Below are 23653 nucleotides of genomic sequence, written 5' to 3'. Positions count from 1 at the left end.
TAAAGCCAGAACTGTCTCTCACATCTTTTGACTAACAGGTCAGTGTTCTTTTCAATACTCCAAGATGTTTATAAGATATAGTTAGCCTGTTAACACTTGGTAAGATGTAACAGGCACTGTTCTAACCATTTTACACATATTAACTCATTCAATCTCTCAATAACCCATAAGGTACTTTATAAATGAGGAAAGTAAAGTTAGTAACAGCACCTGTGTTTGTCAAAACACAACTTGAAGTTGCTGGGTGCCTGTGGCTCAAAGGATTAGGGCACTGGCCCCATATACCAGAGGTGGTGGGTTCAAACCCGGCCCCGGGCAAAAAAAAAAACAAAACTAAACAAAACAAAAAACACACACAACTTGAAGTTAAGTTACTTGTTGAAGATCATACACATAGTAACTAAGAGAACGAGGATATAAACTCAAGTAGCCTGGTATTAGATCTTCAGCTCTATGCTATGCTATCCAAGACAATTCTCAAAATTAATAGTAACTCAAAAATCAGATGAAGTCAAGACTGGTAACTCTGTATCAGTGGTTCTAAAAAACCTGGAATTCATCCAGCAACAACAGCATCACTTAGGAACTTCTTAAAAATGTAATTTTTCAGGCCCATCACACTTAATGAATGAAAAACTCTAGGTTTATGAGGCAATGTTTGTGGTAAAAGAAAAATTGGTGCTAGGCACAGTGGTTCATACCTATAATCCTAGCACTCTGGGAGGCAGAGGTGGGAGGATCACTTGAGCTCAGGAATTTGAGACCAGACTGAGCAAAATGGAGACCCCGTTGCTACTAAAAATAGAAAAATTAGCCAGAGGCATGATGGGTGCCTATGGCCCCAGATACCTGGGAGGGTAAGACGGGGGATCCCTTGAGCCCAGGAGTTGGAAGTTGCTGTGAGCCAGGCTGAGGCCATGGCACTGGAGCCTGGGCAACAAAGTGAGACTCTGCCACACCAAAAAAACAAACAAAAAAATTCTTTATAAAGCAAAAACTCCAAAAACCAAAAAAACTCCAGGGCTAAAGCCCTGCGATTCATGTTTAATAAGTCCTGTAGGTGATTCTGATTCATAGTAAAATCTGAAAATCATGGTTTTACATAGAACAGTTGTATTGATATTATTTCTGTATTCCCCCAACACTAACATATACCTCCCTGATCCTTCCCCAAGAATTTTGGGTAATTAACAAGCATTTTATTAAAAATTCAACATTAAAAAAAACTTACAAGTGGACTCAAAGTGATAGCAGTTCTTCTGGATAGAATATATGAAAAAATAAAATTAAACATATCATCATAGTTTGTTTATTAAGCCGTCAAATAAAAGAAGCCCAAGAAAGAAGCCAAAGTCAAATGTTAGTACCTTGTTTTCCCAGTTATCAGAATCTTTGTTGGGTCCATGACTCGACATGCCAAACCAGCTGTGTGAACGGTACGTAATGCAGAACTTAGTTGGACAATATATGCCCAAATAAGAGATTCTGGCAATAATCCTGCATGCTGTCTGGGCAATGGTCCATCGTGTTGACCTATAAAACAAATTTTAAAATGATATCTTTATTTAAGTTATCAATTAACAGACCAAAACATTTGAGCCAAAATTAACATAGGAAATTCACAGCGCAATCTGTCAAATTTATATGTGTGCCTGTATAATTTTCAGCTATAAGAATATAAGAGGCAAGACCAAAGGTTCCTATATCCAAGATTATACTTTTGTTAGCAGAAATAGGATTTTCAATGAAATGTTCATTTCTGTGACCACGTTAATTATTGAACAATAAAAATTACTTAACACAAGAATTTGTAGTTAATTGTTAACTAAATAAATATAAATTCTGATTAAAAACAAGAATTATAGAGACTGCTATTTTACTTAAAATGTGGATAATCCTAGCCTACACTGTTGTTTAGGTATATAGGGGCTGGTCATTCTATGGCTTGAGGGAAATAAACATGTCCACCATCATTTATGTTGTTTATTTTCTATGTACTGCTCAACTTCCTCTACTACAGACAGGTCAATTATACAGGAGATAACCAATTCACACACAAACATAAATGTAAAATACTGCATGTCACTTATGTGTAATGATGAAATGCAAACATAATCTGATCTATCATGAAAAGTAATCATTTTTATCCTATAAACTCTCATAATTGCTTTTTGATAATATTTTCTATATTATGGTTAACACTCAAATAAGTAGAAAGGGAGGCAAATAAATATAATCCAGATCTTATAATTATTTCAGGGGATACAACAAACTTTTGTGAATCAGATATAAAAGCGATGAAGTTAACTGATTAATTACAGAGATAATAAAACAAAAATAGGTGCTCATAGCTTAGGATAAAATTTCTAGTAAGACGCACACACAAAATTCACAAATTATTACTTCTCAATTTGGGCATAACTGTAGACAATACACTTCCCCCCCGAACCCCCCCGCCAGACAACTCACCAAGTGGTTGTAGTGATAAACGCCAAGACATTGTCAAAGATGACTATGAAGAGTTTGAAAAGACTTAACAAATGTGATAATAAGGAAAAGGAACATTTATAGCCAACACATAGTACTTAGTACTGACTGTGCGCCAGATTCTGTTCTAGCACCCACATCAACTCATTCTAAACGGATTAACCTCTACATGGTATAATTCTATTACCATTTCTTAAACTAGTATATTTCTTATAATATAAGATTTTTTGGTTTGTGCTAATAAATTTCATAGTATAAGCAAACAGGAGCCTTCCATGCATGTATGGTATGTTTAGGGAAGTTACTATCTTTCAAACATTTTAAAATATTAGAAAAGGTATTGGTTCTTGTGAAGCATTTAAACATTAATATAGCAAATAACACCAAAAACAGAATAATTAAAATGAAAAAAAAAAAAAAAAGAATGTTATAAAGAGTGGTTCCCCACAAGGGTTGATTTTGGTCCCCAGGACATTTGGCAATGTGTGGAGACATTTTTGGTGTCACAACTGGGATAAAAGAGAGGTTTGCTACTGGCATTCAGGTAGAAGCCAGGCCATCCAGTGGGTAGACATCACTGCTTAACATTCTGCAATGCACAGGATAGCCCTCACCAACATAATTATATAGCCCCAAATGTCAGTAGTTCTAAGGTTGAGAAACACAGCTATAAATTAAAGCCAACAGTCATTTCACAGGTGTTATCACTAAAATAAACTTGAACACAACTATATTCACATATAGGAAAAGTTATACCACATCCCCTTCGATAAAATCATGCATGTGTCTACAGCTGACATAGCAAAAGGAAAAAAAATGACCACATTATATGCCCAGATTTTTAATGTGGAACAGCCATGTAACCACAGTTTTGTTTTTTCAACTGTCAGAATGTAGAAAGCAAGCAGAAGTTAATATATTTTTATCTACAATTAGTCTTTCAAAGAGTCACAATCTGAAAACTACTATAATGTGGACTCAAATCTTTCTTTCTTTCTTTTTTTTTTTTTTTTTGTAGAGACAAAGTCTCACTTTATGGCCCTCTATAAGAGTGCCATGGCGTCACACAGCTCACAGCAACCTCCAACTCCTGGGCTTAAGCGATTCTCTTGCTTCAGCCTCCCGAGTAGCTGGGACTACAGGCGCCTGCCACAAAGCCCGGCTATTTTTTGGTTGCAGTTTGGCTGGGGCCGGGTTTGAACCCGTCACCCTCAGTATATGGGGCCGGTGCCTTACCGACTGAGCCACAGGCGCTGCCTGGACTCAAATCTTTCATCCCTCCTTTAATTTCTATTAGTTATATATTAAAGAGATTAAAAACGATGCTAAAGAATGTGATGCTTCCTCTCACCCCCATACCACAAAATGAGACCTTCCCCAAATACATAAATGAATAGACATTTAAAAATAGATTTACTTTGTCTCAGATATTTTTCCTTTTAATAAACATTTCTTAGAGTATAATTAGAATACTGTGGTTCTTCATAGAAGTAGAATGATAAACAATTATTTTTGGTAAAATAATTCTTTATGAGAAAGGGACAAAAAGAAAAAAGAAAGAAAATCTATCATGTTAAAGTTACGTGAAAATCTATTTTGAAGACAACATGGAATCCTACCTTTAAACAAAAGCATTTGTTTAGGGAAATAACTGTATAAATAATAAGATAGTCACAATGAAAATCACTAAATTATAGTCAGACAATGTAAGACCTAAGGGAAAATACTTAAACGAAAGATGCAATAATATAAAATGAAACAAAGCAATCCAAAGTGAGAAAAAACAAGATTCATAATTGCTTGTACTTTGGTAGTGAAGCCATTAAGGGAGGCTGAGGCAAGAGGATTGCTCAAGCCCAAAAGTTTGAAGTTGCTGTGAGCTATGATGATGCCAGGGCACTCTACCCAGGGTGACAAAATCAGACACTCTAAAAAACAAACAAAAAAATTTTTTTCTTTTTAATTTATTAAATTAAATTTTCCAAATCATCTTTATTAAGAAAGCATATATAAGGGCAGCGCCTATGGCTCAGTCGGTAAGGCGCCGGCCCCATATACTGAGGGTGGCGGGTTCAAACCCGGCCCCGGCCAAACTGCAACCAAAAAATAGCCAGGCGTTGTGGCGGGCGCCTGTAGTCCCAGCTACTCGGGAGGCTGAGGCAAGAGAATCGTTTAAGCCCAGGAGTTGGAGGTTGCTGTGAGCTGTGTGAGGCCACGGCACTCTACTGAGGGCCATAAAGTGAGACTCTGTCTCTACAAAAAAAAAAGAAAGCATATATATATATATATTTTTTTGCAGTTTTTGGCCGGGGCTGGGTATGAACCAGCCACTTCGGGCATATGGGGCCGGCGCCCCACCCCTTTGAGCCACAGGCGCCACCAAGAAAGCATATTTTTAAAAGAAAATCATATTAAGAAGAAAAATTTTTTTAACATATTTCTAGCTATTTCAGATACCAGATATTTATGTGAGTCTTCCACAACTCATCTTATCTCAGTAAATATACAAAATTCATTTCCTAACTTCTTGCAGATCAACACTATTTCTTTTAAGCTGAATTCATTACAGAGATAAAATTTTTTTTTTTTTTTTTTTTGAGATAGAGTCTCACTCTGTGGCTCTGTGACATGGCATCAGCCTAGCTTACAGCAACCTCAAACTCCTGGGCTCAAGTGATCCTCTTGCCCTAGCCTTCAAGTAGCTCCAACTATAGGCGAAAACCACGATGCCTGGCTAGCTTTTTCTATTTTTAGTAGAAATGGGGTCTTGTTCCTGCTCAGGCTGGTCTGGAACCCCTCAGCTCAAGTTATCTACCTACCTTGGCTTTCCAGAGTGCTAAGTTACAGGCGTAACCTGCCTAGCCAGGGATAAATTTAGATATATTTCACAACACAACTAGCATTCTACTGAGCAAGAGCATGTGCCAAAATAAAGTCTGCTTGCATCATTTTCTTACCCCACTTTCTCTTTGTGAAATAGGCATCAGCATTAGGATCATTAAAGTGTCTGCTCATCATGGTTTCTCCTCCAGCATGGAAATCATATGCAAACACAAGAGCTGAAAATAAAACCCAAACACACATTATTGAAATCTGGCTTCAAATAATGAAGCTCACCAGCAGAAAAACAAATGATAACATAAGTTACTCACAAGGCTCGGCAAATGCCTTAGTGGTAAATACTTCACGCAAAGTTACAATATTTGAGTGTTGAATTTTTTTCCACATGTCGACCAACACCATGCACTTTGTGTTAACAAGACGAAAACCTGAAAAAGAAAATTATTCTGTTACTGTAACCTGTAAATGGCATCTATCATATTTCATCAGAAATATGGAGGAAACATACTGCTTATGAGGTACTAATTTCCAGAAGAAAACAATATTTATTGTCTTTTAGATTCGTATGTTAAATCAATTTATTCAGGAAGGTTTAAATAATCTCAAGCCAAATAATATGATTATAAAAGAAGATAATTTATCTTCCTTACCATGTATTCTCCGAAGGCAATATGGCAGATCATCTTTGCTATTTACAGCTTTGTAGCAAGATGTAATATAACCAAAATTACTTGATTTCTGTATCCGGTTGGGAGGTGGCAGTGGTTCTAAAGGGAATAGGCTATGATAGCTGTCAACTTCTGCAGGGACTGCTACTGTAATTCAAGAAGACAACTTTAATTAAGTACAGACATTTGTATATCTCTAATAGTAACAAAAATCTACTATAAACAATCATGTACTGTAACATACTTTGACAATCTACTATAAACTTAAATCGTGTATTGTAACATACTTTTGTATTATAGAACAGTGTCAATGTTTATTAACAAGTCTATAAAACAAAAACTATGGTTTCACTATCAATAAAAATAGGCATAAAATAACCAAAAACCAACTAAAGTTAACACATTCAACAATACTTCCTATTTTTCATAGCATAATATAAATTTGTTTCTCAATTATAAAAATAATTTGGGTTACTGCTTAGATATTAAACACGCCTGGTTCTGACACAGAATAAAGTTATGCTTCTTTAAACATTTCTTTAAACAAAATATATTTAGACAATGGTATTTAACGTATTAATTAGTATTTAATGCATAGAGAAATTTAAAACAAATCACATTAAATTGGGTAGTATGTACTTGTACGTGTATGTTTGTATGTATATCAATGTATGTTTCCTATGGATGTGGCAAACTATATCAAAACTATTAAAAATCAAATTTTGCTCAGTATGAACAACTCAAGTAAATTATCTTCCTCAAATAATTAACAGATGGACAACTACTAGCAATGCTCACTCCAGTTCAATAATAGTGAAAATATCAGTAATATAAAAACATAAGAATAGGGGCTTGGTGCCTGTAGCACAGTGGTTACAGCGCCAGCCACATACACCAAGGGTGGCGGCAGGTTCAAACCCAGGCCAGGCAAAAACAACAATGGTAACTACAACAAAAGCTAGCCCAGCATTGTGGCAGGTGCCTACAGTCCCAGCTACTTGGGAGGCTGAGACAAGAGAATCGATTAAGCCCAAGAGTTTGAGGTTGCTGTGAGCTGTGATGTCAGAGCACTCTACTGAGGGCGACATAGTGAGACTCTGTCTCAAAAAAAAAAAAAAAAAGAAAAAAAATCATAAGACTAGGGAACTGGTCACAAATGTTTATGAGAACAGCCATTCAGTAGAATAACACAATTTAAATCCCTAGCAAAACATAAAAGAAAAACCAAAAAAACCCACTACAAATTTATCATGTCTTCCATGCTCCTCAAAGAAAGATAAATTATGTTTAAGGATATAAAACGCATAGAGGTTTGCTCATGGTACACTGTTAGGCTGTATATCTTGAATCCAAATTTGCTGTTTCATATAAAAACTAGAAATCTATACACTAATATGTATTCAGTGGTTGGTTTCTCTGTAGAGCAGTTATTTTCTAGAACAAACATGTTATCAGTTTCATAATACAAAAAGACAAGTAGCTTTTCAATACTTCAAATAAAATTATGTTTTCCAATTAAATATCAATCTCTGCTTCCATTCTGTTAAATGTCCTTAGGAATGTTTGTGATATTTTAAGTGAACAAAAGATAACTGAACACGTAAAATGTGCACAGAAAACCAACAAGCAAGGAACCTAGCAAAGTTTAACAATGTTAACTTTTCAGTAGAGGGTTTTTATTCTTTCCATTACTCTTTATTTGCCAAACATTTTACAACAAACATGTTTAGCACAATTTTTATAATGTGGCTTTATGTTTCTTTTCTTAAAAATCTACAAACAAAAACAAGTGATAATTTATTTATTTTTTTGAGACAGAGTCTCACTACGTCACCCTTGGTGGAGTGCCATGGTGTCACAGCTTACAGCAACCTCAAACTCTTGGGCTTAAGAGATTATCTTGCTTCAGCCTCCCAAGTAGCTGGGACTATAGACGCCCACCACAATGCCCGGCTATTTTTTTTTGGGGGGGGGGGGCGGGGGGTTGTACTTGTCATTGTTTGGCAGACCTGAGCTGGATTTGAACCTGCCAGCTCCTGTGTATGTGGCTGCCACCCTACCCACTGAGCTATGGGTACTGAGCCACAAGTGGTAATTTTTTATCTGACTAGTAAAAAGTACAGGCAAAACCCTATTAAGAAAACTCTCACTAATTCTAAAAGACAGGTTCAAAATGATGCCTCCTCTGCCTTTGCCAGATACTTTATACTCATTATCTCTCAGCAATCCTATATGGTAGGATTCCCCATTTCATAAAAGGAAAATAAGGATTACTTTATTGATTGATTGATTGAGACAGAGTCTCACCTTGTGCCCTCAGTGGAGTGCCCTGGCCTCATAGCTCACAGCAACCTCAAGCTTTTAGGCTTAAGTGATCCTCTTGCCTCAGCCTCCCAAGTAGATAGGACTACAGGTACCCACCACAATGCCTGGCTATTTTTAGAGATGGGGTCTTGCTCAAGCTCATCTTGAACTCGTGAGCTCAGGCAGTTCACCCCCATGGGCCTCCCAGAGTGCTAGGATCACATAATTTAGAGACAGAGTTGGGACACAAACCCTGGGCTCTATGACTCCACAGTCTTGTGCTTTTAATCTCTAGATGGCATTTTGGCCACCGTGCAAAGTAAACATGAATTGATTCCATGTCACTTTCACTTTCAAATCCAGTGGCATATTCCACTAAAATGAAGGCAGCATACCGCTGGGTACAGTGGTTCCAGCTACTTAAAAGGCAGAGGCAGGAGGACTACTTGAACCTAGGAGCTCGAATCCAGCCTGGGCAACATAGCAAGACCCTGTCTCTTAAAAAAAAAAACAATTAACAAAATAAAGGCAGCAAAAGAAAATATACATACAAGTGAATATAGCTATAACTTTTATTTTTGCCCATTTACTATTTTTATTTGAATAATCAGTGTAATTTCCACAAAGAAACCAAATGATAAATTTTGTTTCCTAGTTATTTCATTCATTAAAGAGCACTTAATACAGGAAATAATTTCAAATCAGTAAAAACGTACTGAACACTTACTATGTATTAGTGAATCTGTATTAATGAAATATGGGTTCTTTGGAGAAAAATAACATATTTATTACACAAATCATAATACAAGGCAAAATAGCTTTTAAAAGTACAATTCACCGTGGCACACGTTCCTAAGCGTTCACACCCATCAAAATCACCTAGAGCAGTGGTTCTCAACCTGTGGGTAGCAACCCCTTTGTAACAATGAAAATACATCCTGCGTATCAGATATTTACATTACAATTTGTAACAGTATCAAAATTACAGTTATGAAGTAGCAATGAAAATAATTTTATGACTGGGGGTCACCACAATGTGAGGAACTGTATTAAAGGGTTGCGGCATTAGGAGGGTTAAGAACCACTTGCCCTAGAGGCTTGTTAAAACACAGTTTTCTGCACCCTATCCCCAAAGTTTTTGATACAGTAGAGCTGAAGTGGGGTCCAAAACTCTGCAATTCTAAAGACTTGATAAAAGATAATGAGGCCACTGGTCAAGAGATTATAGCCTGTAAACCACCACACTGTGGAAATATAAAGAAGAGGGAGATTCCCAAGGAAAGTGAAGGATATTAGCAAAGACCTCATGGAAGAATTGACATTTTTACTACAAAATGAAGAAGAGGACTGCTTTTGATGGGCTCAGACGAATGGAAAAGATTTTATGTCAAGGGAGTAAATAGAATGATCCTATATAACCAAGGCCTACATGTGTACAACTCATTCAGGGTTTTGCCTGAGCACAGGGTATATATACCACAGAAGGCCCATAGCAGAGATAAAGCTGAAAGAGGCACACTGGGTTTAGACCACAGAGAAATGTAAATGCCATGCTAAGGACTTGAAATTTACTGTGCCACAAACTGGTATTTAAATCACCAGTGTGACAAAGAAATTGAGTAAGGGACGTAGTCAGCTAAAAATCATTTGCTTTTAACTCCTTCATCCTGTGACCACTTTTAAGCAAGTGATGCTGACTTTTACAGCTTATAACAAAAAAAAATTGCGCTTCATGAGAGAACTATGCATTATCTAAACAATACCAGGTGTTGAATTCTGATACTTTGGAAGATTATTTTGCAACTATAGATAACTGATAGCACTGCAAAATAAACCTTGTCTAGACATGAATATTCTGTCCTACTCAGTGGAGGCTCAATCAACTTCCCTCTTCCCCTGGAGAAACACCAGCTTCCATATTCATTTCAATACTTCTGATCTATAACATGTTTTATGTTACTGGCTCCCCTCATGAGTTCAATAAAAATTTTAACACATACTCGTTTTTATATCTGTGTGCCATGATTTTACCTTTTTCTAAAAAATCATCTTTCAACACTTCCCAGTATACCCTGAAATAATCATATGTAGCCTGTTAACTTTTTTTTTGTTTGTTTTGTTTGAGACAGACTCTCATTATGTCGCCTTTGGTTGTTTTGTTTGAGACAGACTCTCATTATGTCGCCTTTGGTAGAGTGCTGTAGCATCACAGCTCACAGCAACCTCAAATTCTTGGGCTTAAGCGATTCTCTTGCCTTGTCCTCCCAAGTAGCTGGGCTACAGGAGCCCGCCACAAAGCCTGGCTACTTTTTTTTTTTTTTTTTTTTTTTGGTCATTGTTGTTTAACGGGCCCAGGCTGGGTTTGAACCCACCAGCCCGGGTGCATGTGGCTGGTGCCTAACGTGACTACAGGCTCTGAGCTGGCCTGTTAACCTTAAAAACCTAATGTTCACACTATTAAATATTTACTGTTGTTCTGTTCTTGCTTTCAGTTCAATTTAACATATGCACATAATTAAACATGAATAAAGAGAATTAGGTGCCTTGATCACTGTTAGCCTTTGAAATGATTCCTGTAAGAAGGGTACCCTAGAGGTGAAGGCCAAGAATAAAATCAACTTGAACGATTACATCTCACAGAGCTGTATTCAATTTTTAGTCTAGGTCAGGTTCCACCAGACAGTATGAAAAACAATGATAATGAAAAGGAAATTTTAGTTTCTTTCCCCTACTTAACTTTATTTCCCCTCAAAGAATATACACAATGATCCATACAGGCTGGATAATAGATGCTGAATATCTGAGAATCCCTTCAATAATTCTATAGTAGGGACAGATAGCACTACAGACATCTCAGACTAGATAATTCTGTGTTGTGAAGGATACTGCAGGATTTTTAGCAGCAGCCCTGCCCTCTATCCACTAGATGCCAGTAACACGCTGCTTCTAGAGATGACAACCAATGTTTCAGACACTGGCAAAGTACCCTGAGGTGGGTAAAGCATTCCTGGTTGAGATCCATTCACCTATGGAAAATAGATTACAACTTGAGAGTTGAAAAGTACTAATTTGACAAAGGTATAAAGTATGGAATAGAAAATTAAAAGAATAAAGATAGCAAGACAAAGATTAACAAATGAGTCAACATGATACTTGAATAATAAATGTCAGTGTGAGAAACGAAAAAGATTAGAGAAAGTATTTATTAAACCATGTTTGAATTCAGGTACACAGGATTAGATTAACCATAACTTTTAGTTTGTGATATTCAAATCATTAGTCCATGTCTATGCAAGTCCTAATTTATTTAATTATTCTTAATAATGTAATAAGCACTTGCAAACTCAGCACCCCAAACAAAAGCTCACACCTTTACTTTTCATAGCACACCACCACCTAACCATGTGGTCCTCTCTATAAACCTCTGCCTTCCTTCTCTCTTTACATGCCATTGCTTTTTATATAGTTTTATTACATTTATACATATTCCTCAAAAGTATGTTACGTATGTGGGTATGAGTATATGCATATACACATACATATATTATTTTTAGTTTATAAAAAGGTTATTATATTGTATGTAGTCTCTTGCAACTCACTTTTTACTTTTATATTTTTAAGATTTCTCTGCATTGTTACATGGCAGTGTACTTTCTTCATATAAACTGCTACAATATTCCACTGTCTGACAATATCACAATTAATTCAGCAACTATCCTTCAAGTGGGCATTTGGACTGCCCAAGGTTCCTGCCTCTATGAGAAGTGTTTTATGAACATCTTATACATTTTCCAGTTGATAATGTGCAGGAGTTTGCCTCTATCTAGGAGCAGAACTGCTAGGTAAGAAGGTATACAAATATTCAGCATAAGGAGTTTTCCAAAGTGGTTACAGGTTCACCAATTTATATAATCCCCTGCAATATATACAAAAACCTGTGGATCTAGATCCTAACACATTTTTTTTTTCAAATTCTTACAGGTACATAATAGTTGTACCTATTTTACATTTCTGAGATGGGATCTCGCTCTTGTTCAGGATGAAGTGTAATGTTGTAATCATAGCTCACTGCAATTGCAAACTCCTGGGCTCAAGCAATCCTCCTTGAGGCCCCAGCCTCTCAAGTGGTCAGGACTATAGGTGCACACACTCAGTTAAGTTTTTTCTTATTTTTCTAGAGTTGGGTTTTATGTTGTCCAGGTTGGTCTCAAATTCCTGACCTCAGGCGATCCTCCCACACTGTTGGGATGACAGGTATGAGCCACTCTTCATAGCCGCCTTATACTTTTTTAGGTGGTTAGATTCCAAAATAACCTTACTTGGGTCCACGCCTGTAGCTCAAGCAGCTAGGGCGCCAGCCACATACACTGGAGCTGGCAGGTTTGAATCCAGCCTGGGCCTGCCAAACAATGACAACTACAACCAAAAAACAGCCAAGCATTGTGACCGATGCCTGTAGTCCCAGCTATTTGGGAGGCTGAGACAAGAGAATCACTTAAGCCCAAGAGTTTGAGGTTGCTGTGAGCTGTGATGCCACAGCACTCTACCCAGTGTGACAGCTTGAGACTGTCTCAAAAAAAAAAAAAAATATATATATATATAATAATAATAACCTTACTTGTATTTCCCTACTCAGTAATGTTCAATGTTTCTTTATGTATTTATGCGTTTCTTCTTCCATAAAATGCCTATTATCATTTAGCCTGTTATCTCTTGACTTGTTTGTACTCTTTACCGATACATAAGAATTTTTACCATCAGTTGTGTACACTGCAAATAATATTCTTCCAAGTTTTTTCTTTTTTTACATAGGTATCTTGAGATGGAGAGCTTCTAAATTTTAATTTAGTAAAATTTATCAGTATTTTCTTTTAGAGACAAGAACTTTGTGTCCTGTTTAGGAAACCTTTCCTTATTAAAAATGTCAAATCTGCTGGGCATGGTAGCTGTAATGCTAGCACTCTGGAAGGCCAAGGTGGGAGGATTGCTTGAGCTCAGGAATTCAAGACCAGCCTGAGCAAGGACAAAACCCTGGTCTCTACCGTAAAAATAGAAAAAAAATCAGCCAGATGTGTTGGCACATGCCCATACTCCCAAATACTTGGGAGGCTGATGCAGGAGGATGGATTGAGCTCAGGAGGATTGATTAAGCCCAGGAATTTGAGGTTCCTGTGAGCTAGGTTTGATGTCATGGCATTCTAGCCTGGGCAAGAGTGAGACTTTGTCTAAAAAAAAGTTAAACCCATTCATTTATATTGGATAGTAGGAGTTTTTACGTTTTGCTCCAGACATGTAAATTCTTTATCTATTTGGACTTAATTTTTTAATGTGATCTGAAATAATTTCTCCATATAGAAAACTTTTTCCAGTGCCTTTTTCTTTCCCCATTTACTTTGCCACCTTTACTTATTACAAAATGTGTCTGGGCTCTGTTTAGCCTGTTTCATTAATCAGTCTGTCTAACCTTGTTTCATTATCACACTGTTTTAGACTTTTCTTTCTTGTTTTTTTTTTTTTTTTTGAGACAGTGCCTCAAGCTGTCACCCTGGATAGAGTGCTGTAACATCACAGCTCACAGCAACCTCCAACTCCTGGGGTCAAGTGAGTCTCCTGCCTCAGCCTCCCAAGTAGCTGGGACTACAGGTGCCTGCCACCACGCCCGGCTGTTTTTTGGTTGCAGCCATCATTGTTGTTTGGCGGGCCCAGGCTGGATTCGAACCCGCCAGCTCAGGTGTATGTGGCTGGCGCCTTAGCCGCTTGAGCCACAGAAGCCAAGCCATTATCACACTGTTTTAGTTACTACAGACTTAATCTAAGCCTCTTCTCTCCCAGTACACACATGGATTCTTCATATGAACATGAAATATAATGATATCCTTCAAAATGCCTTGAATAGTCTTGGCCTTCTACATTCTGGTAATTTTATCATATTCCATGAAAAATGCTGTTATGAAAATTCTGTTGTGATTTGACTGGAACTATAATGAATCCACAGGTCAACTGAGAAAAATTGTCATCTTACTCATTATACATCTTCCTAATCGTGACTATAGTATTTCACTCTATTTATTTATGTTATTTAATACTTCTTACTAAATCTCCCCTCTTGAGATCTTACCCATCTTTTGTTGTATTTATTCCTAAGTACTGATACTGCAAAACCATTTTAAAAAGTGTTTTAATTATATTTTGAAGTTAACAAGGTATTGATCTATAGAAATGCAACTGATATATTAATTTTATATCCAGCTGTTATTTCAAATAACATTTTTTTTTTTTTTGAGACAGAGTTTCACTTTATGGCCCTTGGTAGAGGGCCATGGCATCACACAGCTCACAGCAACCTCCAACTCCCGGGCTTAAGCGATTCTCTTGCCTCAGCCTCCCGAGTAGCTGGGACTACAGGCGCCCGCCACAACACCTGGCTATCAAATAACATTCTAATCTATAGTCATAACATTTATAGATAACAGGTTTATTTTCTCCTTTCCACGCTTTTAAAATTTTTGCCCTGGTTCAGGCCTCAAATATCATATTAAATAATTAAGAAAAATCCCAATTAGAACATTTCATCAAAGCTTATGACAGGTTAAGCCCCTGATCATATAAACTGGAAAGATCAGCCAGAATACTTAACAGCCAGACATATTCCTTCTAATTCTTTGGCAATCAAGATAACACATATGGACTAATATGCGAAACCTCTGATTACAACCACGTCTTAATATTATCTCTATAGCAAATGCATGCCTACTGTATTATTTATAATGTTTTACTAAATTATATTTCATTTATACAGTATAAGCTAGGGAAAGAGATTTTAATATTCTCTGAGAAACACAACACTACATTCAGAAAACCTTGGTTGAAATTTTGACTCGGCCAGCTGTTTACTAGCCACTGTTTCTAAAGGGGATTTACTTAACCTGTTAAACTTTAGTTTTCCTCAGATGTCAAATGGAAGTGATACTATGTCACAGGATGTTTGTGAGAAATAAATTAAGACATGTAAACCATTCAATCAATTAGCACACAGAGTGGGACCCAACAGTCTCAGAAATAACAATATTAATTACCTTCCCCTTCTGCTTAAATATGTAAATACTTCACTAAGTTTCAAGAGAAAATAATATTCTATTACAGAGTGAAACAAATCACCATGAATTCTAAACCTTTTTCTTTTAGGTAAACTAGAATATTGTTCATCAATATTCATTCTACATGTAAAATTGACTGAAGTAAAGTAGACAATCAGTAGCATCTTGAATCTCTTCTTAATAAAGCATAAAAACATGTACTACTACATAAGAATTATAATAGGCATTAAGAGGAAAGATGAATCAACTTGCATTTTACCTGGCATATCTGCTTGATCAATTTGAGCCATTGTTATTAAATGCCTGTTGATCAGCTCCTAAGAAAAGGAAATAAGTATATTTATATCTAAACACATTCTAAAATCCAGATTTCCTATTATAACTAAATAATATTAAGTATTAATATTCCTGATATGTGTACCTTGTAATATTGACATCATGAAATAGCATTTCCAAAGAAGGTAAAAATGTCTTAATTTCAGTCCTAGGCAGATGTGCCTATATGTAAGGCTGGGCTCAAGTAGCACTGCTATCAACTGCATGGCTGAAAATTGAAGGTCTACTTGTAAAATGGTCAAAAATTAATTCTAAAAACATTATTCTGTGAAACAAATATATTTCCAAATTCTGAGTATAAAATTAAGTTCTACATATCAATAAACAAGACAAAAAACCAAGTTATTTTTATAAAACCTACATTTTAAAAATATTGAGATCTCTTTCATTTCTGAGCCAAACTACATATTCTCAACCTATATCTATTAGCAAAGAGTTGAAGGTTAGAAACCATTTAAATTATTTTTATACTTTAAAGAGGCCTTTCAATAGAAAGAATATGAACTATAAAAATGTGGCCCATTTAAGCAGCTACTTTATGTTTCATATCCTAAAAGATAGTAATTCAAAATGTTCTTTAAAAACTTTAGTAAATAAATATACCAATTAAAACTTACATATTTTTAAATAATGTAATTTGAAAAGAGCTATTTCCCCCCATTTTTTGATAAAGCAGACATTATTTCTACTATGAATTCTGAAAGCATACCTGCCGGAGTTCCTCGGCCATGAAGAAGGAAGGTGCATTTGCTTTTGGTTGCATATAAGCAACATGAGGTGCAGTTGGAGGATAAATATGGTAGTTTGGAAATACCTAAAAAGGTAGGGAGGGGGACAATGTAACTGCTAATTTTTCTCAACTGGTAAGTTTTATCATTACTTTGATAAAATTTTAAACTTTACATGATAGTGATAAATTTTAAAACACTTTTCATCTTTAGAGAAATTAAAAACCTCACAGAATAGCTGTTGCCAGAAAACTTCCTGAATAAATTTATTTTTTAAAAAATCTTATATTTCATCAATTTTCAAAAATTAATGAGAAAGGAAACATTTCTTCAGATATGGTGAAATTTAAGCTCCAATGAGAAGGCAAATGTAGCTCACTGGAAGAAAGTTACACAGTCAGTCCTCTGTATCCCTGCAAATATTATGCCATTTTATTACATGGGGACTTGAGCATGTAGATTTTGGTATCTGAGGGGGTCCTGGAACCAATCACCTATGGATAATGAGTAATGACTATATAAACAAATGGTTTATAGGTCTTTTTTGAAAACACCTGAATGAAAATGAAAGAAAACAAAAGGAAAGGAAAAGAAAGGAAGAAATTAAAGGTGTTTGGGTACAGCCAGCTACTGAAGTAACACTGTCCCTGCCCTGTTCCTTGGCTTTTTGTAGCCAACCTAAACAAAGTGTTAACACCTGTTAAACACTTCAAACTCCAAGTGGAAGTTGGAAGGAAGGCGGAACAACTTCTTCTTGGTCAGTAATTTAAGTGAACAGAAGGACACAAAAATGCATGTACCTTCCAAGCCCACTATAATAAAGATACTAAATCAACTTCAAGCTTCTTCATTCTTCAAACTGGACCCATCCCATCACTCTACTTCTTTTCTTTTTCCTTACTTACCACTTTTTCCTCTCTCTTTCCTTCTCTTCTTTGGTCCATGACACAGAATCGAAGTACATATTAAAATATATTTTCTATTTATTTTATTCTTTCATTTTAAAAACAAACCCTTCTGGCTAGATGCGGTGACTCACACCTGTAATCCCAGCATGCTGGGAGGCTGAGGCTGGTGGATAGCCTGAGCTCATGAGTTCAAGACCAGTCTGAGCCAGAGACCCCATCTCTAAAAATAGCCAGGGTCAATGAATCCCCAACAATAAAAAAAAAAGAAAAAAAAAAAAATAAAAATAGCCAGGGATGGTGAGTGCCTGAAGTCCCAGTCTGTACTCAGGAGGCTGAAGCAAGAGAATCACTTGAGCCCAAGAGTTGGAGGTTGCTGTGAGCTATGAACCCATAGCACTCTACCAAGGGTGACAAAGTGAGACTCTGGCTCCAAAAAAAAAGGAAAAGAAAAAGAAAAGAAACGCCTTTTTTTTCTCATTTAAAAATGAATTTGGCTGATTTCTGTTGCTCTCAGATGATTAGTCTGCTCTGGACCTCAAGTAGGAAATGGGTTTGCAATACTTACAAGGTTTCCTTTGACCTGTATCTACAGGGAGAATAATAACCTCCTTTGTTTTAGCATAGTTTGCCTTAACTATGGTTTAAGGTTTGCCATGAGCATATTTTTAAAGGGGTAAAAACATTACAAAAACATAACATAATCTCTATAAAACATAACATAACATATTATAAAAACATTAAAGGGGTAAATGTTTACCCCTTTAAAAACATTTAAAGGGGTAAAAACATTACAAAAACATAACATAATCTCTATAAAAATAGCTGAGATAGTTTTGTGACGAAAGAACCTCTATAGTCATTACATTTCTTCTCTCTACAAATGTGATAAAGTACAACACAATGTAAACGAATATAAAATACAATAAACCAAAAGGGGAGGGGCTGTGTAAAATACTGATAAAATCCTTACTTGTAAGAACTAAAGGAAATCCTATTCAACCTATTTCAATTATCTGACCTGTTTGGAAAGCTGTTCTGTCAGAATTTTTGAAAGATCTCTGATTAAAAAAAAAAAAAAAAAGACACACAGCAATTAGCTATTTTATTATTTTTAAAAGCAGTTTACATGATTCACAAAATTTACAACTACTTCTACAAATCTTCTCACCATTTCGTGGTGTTATTAGATATTATTGTCTTCAGTTTACAATTCAAGAGACAGTCTCCTGAATACCAGGATTGAGGAGTCGCAAAACAATGGTAGAACCAGGCAAAAAAGGGGAGGGGAAGGAAGGAAAAGACAGGAAAGAAATCTGTTCCCTTTTCACTCAAGTTAACCTTTTATAAAAGCATTAAATTTAATCAGAATAAATTGTTAATTAAACTTGGGGGATGAAAATATGCTTATTGAAATCCAAATAACTTGCCATGTAAACTATGATTGTCAAACATTTGCAGTTTATATCAGCTTCCATTATTTTAATAAAATATGGATTTCTCACTGATAAGCTCTTCAGCTACTACTTATTTTCCTAGAATAAAATGATTTTTAAACATAGACAAACATGAAAATGCTTCCCATCCTTCCTTTCCTTCCAGCCCAATACCCTACCCCGTCCCTCTTCCTGGTTTCTGTTCCTTCTTCTGTCAGGACTTCACTAATTTACTTTGAGAAGTAATCTTTCCTTTGGGGCACGTTCTTCCTCTCTTTGTATTTGTTTTGTCTGGGTCTACCTTTTCCTGTTTGTTTCATTATTCTTCTCTCTCTTTTTCACCAGTCCTTTGGTATCTTTTTCCTCATCCCCAATCATGGCTCCCTGGTCTGAATTTTCTCCCTCCTTAGCGATGACCCACATCGTAGCCCCCTATCATATGTGTCCCTCTCTACCAGAAATTGAACTATTAAACCACTGCTACATCAGTTTGCTTTCAACAGCTACTGATAAAATACCATCTACTTTCTGTAACTTCTTATTAGTGGTAAAACTATCGTATCTATGAATGAATGTCAGTGAACATCAACTCTAGCTGGAAACTTCATAAGCAACACATGCTATGAAGTATTAAAATAGAGCCTGGATATAAATTAATTTTTATTAAAACCAGATTTGCCCAAAACTAGAGTTATCTGTATGGCAAAACTAGATTTATTTGAAGAGATATGAAGAAGAGACTATAATTTTTCTCTAAGTTAGAAAATGAGATACTTTTTCACATCACAATAAACCATGCAAAAAGCCTCATTACTAAGAAGGATCGACTATAAGAGTACTATAGTTTCTTCTTTAATGTAGACCTACCATTCCAGTCAAAGGTGCTGGAGTTGTGTCTGTATAGAAGTAAGTCGTCCCACCAACAGTTTCCTTTTGGATCACCTGACCAGAAGATGGAGTCTGGGAAACAGGATTATTAACAGGTGTAGAGGCACTAGAAGGCACCATGTAACTTGCTGGATTTGGAGTGTGACTTCTTCTTCTGGGAGCAGGAGAAGTATGTGGAGTAATCTTGGGGGAATGAAGAGGGGATGATCCAGCAGACAATGACATTCCTGGGGAAGACGTAAAAAAGTTTCTTAATGGAGCAATAATTGGTTTCAGAGAAAAAAATCTGGAAAATTAAAATGCAAACATTCATTTGGAAGAAACATTATATTTAACAAATTCTAAGTGCAAAAATAAATGACATTTATATATCTTATCTTGTTTTATTATAGAAAAGACTGATTAAAGCAAGATGTCCAACTTGTGGCCTGTAAGCCACGTACTGATTTTGTGAGGACTTTTTTTGCTTATATGTGGTGTCAGATATCACAAAAAGTATGCACAGACCTTTTCTTTGCTAATCAGCTTTCAGTAGTGTTTGTATATTTAACGTGTGGCCCCAATCAACTCTTATTCTTCCAAAGTGTGACAGGGGGGTGGGGAAAAGGTTGAACATCCTTGGATTAAAACAAATGCAAAGACATTTCTTTTTTCAAATGTAGTTACTTCCACATGAATTAGCAAATTTATTGCAAGAATAGTCTCCTCCATAGCAAGGTTGACATCAGAAACTTTAGTGGTAAGTCACAAAAAATTTAATAAATTAATTTAATGGAAAAGTGGAAAATGACAGAACTGAAGATGACTTTTTTTTTTTTTTTGAGACAGAACCTTATATTGTCACCCTCAGTAGAGGGCTGAGGCATCACAGCTATGCTAGCACACCACAAACTCGTGGGCTCAAGCGATCCTCTTGCCCCAGCTTCCCAAGTAGCTGGGACTATGGGTGCCCACCACAACACCTGGCTATTTTTTAGAGATGGGGGTCTTGCTGTTGCTCAGGCTGGTATTGAACTTGTGAGCTCAAGCAATCTACCACCTCAGATTACAGGCGTGTGCCACTGCACCTGGCCAAAATTATGCCTTTCCAAAAGTCTTTCCTTCCATAAGACTTTTATGAAAGGCATAATTCCTTTTTTATTTAGAATCACTAAAAACTATGACCAATACCAATACAAATATCACATTCTCCCAAAATACCATGGATCATAGTATTTTTTTCATAGTATTTTTTTTTTGAGACAGAGTCTCACTTTCTTGCCATCATAGTATTAAAAGTCAAATTATCTAATAAAGATCTACTAGATTTCTTTCAGCCAATACGATTAACAAAATTTCTTGCAAAATACTAAAAAAATTAAGTCTAAGTTGGAATTTAAATGCTGTATTTTTTAAATCAAGCAGTATACTGTGTTGATGCCTTTTCGTCTTTAAACTAAACTAAAACAACTAGAATTTCCTCAGATGCACACTTTAAAAAATCAGGCCAAACGACAGCATTAAGTTCTAGTGGAAGTTTTACTCAACCACAACCGATAAGAAAGCATTATGTGCAGAGCACTCTGTTATGAATCTACTGTGCAAAAAGGAAAAGGATGGCTGTTTTTACTCATCGGAAGATTCCAAGTTAACTGAGAATACAAGACCAGTCTCATGTAAAGACACAGAATAACTTAACACTTAAATATAAACTAATATATGCAATCTACATGCACAAATGCAGATGAAATGCAAATTAATTAAAACCAGGTGGAGTGAATCAGAGGCTTAATGGAGGTGTTCTGTTCTAAACAGATTAAAAAGGGTATTATCTGGAGCTACACCTAACACTTCCACCCCAAAATGAGTTTATCCAGGAACTATTTCTTTGGTGTATGACTAAAACTCTTCACCACTGAAGTAAGACACCACCTTACAATAAAAAAAAAAAAAGGTAACCAAATGCCTCTGGTCACAGAGTTATGATTAATAGAGACATGTGCTGGAATTTCTAATAATTCATAAGACACCATCTTACATTTTGAAAAACATGTAGGTGAACTGAAGTAGTAAGTGGAGAACTGAAGTAACACTCAACTTTTCTCTGGATAGACATTTTATTCTTTCTAAAGAGCCTGCATATTTATTTCATCTGATTTTCTGAGCAATTAAGCAGTAGGCAGGTGAGTAGGTCAGGTTACAAACACCATAATATAGATCAGAATTTAGACAACAACAGGTATATTATTTAACAAAGAACATATGTGCAAAGTCAACAGCAAATCTGGACTCAAATTCAAGTCTCTAAATCCCCACTCTGGTACTCCTATTGCTACAACATAACATCTACTCCACTAAAATTAAAATAGGCTGGTTCCAGTGGCTCATACCTGTAATCCCAGCACTTTGCGAGGCCGAGGTAGGTGAACTCAGGAGTTCAAGACCAACCTAAACAAGAGAGAGACCCCGTCTCTAAAAAAATAGCCAGGCGTTGTGGTGGGCACCTATAGTCCCAGCTACTTGGGAGTCTGAGGCAAGAGGACTTCTCAAACCTAGGAGTTCGAGGTTGCTGTGAACTATGATGCCACGGCACTCTACCCAGGGTGACAGAGTAAGACTCTGCCTCGAAATAAATAAATAAATAGGCCAGGAACTCTCAAGTATGTCGTGTGTGTGAGACAGGGTCTTGCTCTGTTGCCCAGGCTGAAGTGCAGTGGTGCTAAAGTAGCTTACTGTAACCTCAACCTCCCGGGCTTAAACGATCCTCCCACCTCAGTCTTCCAAATAGCTCGTAGTACAGATGGGAGCTACCACACTTGGCTTTTTTTTTTTTTTTAAATAGAGACCAGATCTCACTATGTTGCCCAGACTACTCTCAAACTCCTGGCCTCATCTATCTACCACCACCTCCCAAAGTGTTGGGATTACAGGCATAAGGCACCATGTCTGGCCTTAAATATATCTAAAAGAAATGTTAAAAACAAAAAAACTCCTTTTTAAAAAATACACTATTTATGAAGAAGCCAAGTTACTAAATTAAAATAAGCTTACTTTTTTTATTTTATACTATGCCAGAGCTGTTTTTTTTTTTTTTTTTTTTGTAGAGACAGAGTCTCACTGTACCGCCCTCGGGTAGAGTGCCGTGGCGTCACACGGCTCACAGCAACCTCCAACTCCTGGGCTTCCGCGATTCTCTTGCCTCAGCCTCCCTAGTAGCTAGGACTACAGGCGCCCGCCACAACGCCCGGCTATATTTTTTTTTGTTGTTGCAGTTTGACCGGGGCTGGGTTTGAACCCGCCACCCTCGGCATGTGGGGCCGGCGCCCTACTCGCTGAGCCACAGGCGCCGCCCTATGCCAGAGCTGTTTTTATCTAATTCTATACATTATACACTTAATGGCAGGTTAATCTACAAAGCAAAATTCTACAATATATTTCCAAAGGATAAGTACTCTCCACTTATCTAAAATGAAAGATAATTAGACAGTTCTTCCTAAAACTAGTCTCTAAAACTTTCCAAGATAAAACTGGCCAGCCCACCAAAGATTAGTACATTTGCTTACTTATTCTCACATTAAGCAACACAACAAATATAGCTACATTCTTGAGCATTTTTGATGTGTCAGGCACTAATCTAAGGGCTCCACATACATCAGTCTATGTAATCCTCACAACCACCCTGTGAGGTGGGCACACGGTGTTCATGTCACAAAGAAGAAAAGTAACTTAAAGATCAAAAGAATTATTGTAAGGACAAATTAATTAAACAACAGAATCAAGATTCAAACCCAAGAGTATCTGATTCCAAATACTGTGCTCTCCGTCAATATACTATATGGTTGCCCAATTCGTCAGTCTTACATGAAAGAATGAAAAGGGGACTTATTATACTTTTTAGTAACTCTCAGCTCTAGTGTATATACACTATGTGGGGAGGCAGAGGTGCAGCACAGGCTGAAGGGAATGATTCTGACACCAAACTAG

The 23653-nt window shown here is 36.5% G+C and overlaps 1 protein-coding gene across 8 annotated transcripts in view; it reads right to left on the bottom strand.

Annotated features, from left to right (window-relative positions):
- PAN3 (poly(A) specific ribonuclease subunit PAN3) overlaps nucleotides 1–23653 on the bottom strand; it is a 166116-nt gene that overhangs the window by 26977 nt on the left and 115486 nt on the right. For 5 of the 8 annotated variants that reach the window (XR_008374590.1, XM_053563433.1, XM_053563428.1 and 2 more), the window contains 7 exons: nucleotides 19670–19917; nucleotides 16443–16547; nucleotides 15657–15714; nucleotides 5979–6143; nucleotides 5640–5756; nucleotides 5445–5546; nucleotides 1368–1533 (listed from right to left, as the gene is read on the bottom strand). Coding sequence is in view for 7 of the 8 variants with exons in the window: in XM_053563433.1 (XP_053419408.1) it covers nucleotides 1368–1533; nucleotides 5445–5546; nucleotides 5640–5756; nucleotides 5979–6143; nucleotides 15657–15714; nucleotides 16443–16547; nucleotides 19670–19917 (961 nt within the window). In the remaining variant the exon portion in view is untranslated. The remainder of the gene's footprint in view (nucleotides 1–1367; nucleotides 1534–5444; nucleotides 5547–5639; nucleotides 5757–5978; nucleotides 6144–15656; nucleotides 15715–16442; nucleotides 16548–19669; nucleotides 19918–23653) is intronic. The other 3 variants (XM_053563434.1, XM_053563430.1, XM_053563432.1) reach the window with 1 other exon arrangement.

The sequence above is a fragment of the Nycticebus coucang genome, chromosome 15 (genome assembly GCF_027406575.1).
Source record: "Nycticebus coucang isolate mNycCou1 chromosome 15, mNycCou1.pri, whole genome shotgun sequence".
NCBI lineage: Eukaryota > Metazoa > Chordata > Mammalia > Primates > Lorisidae > Nycticebus > Nycticebus coucang.
Note: the sequence above shows the minus strand (reverse complement) of the source record. Positions and strands in the feature narration are given on the sequence as shown.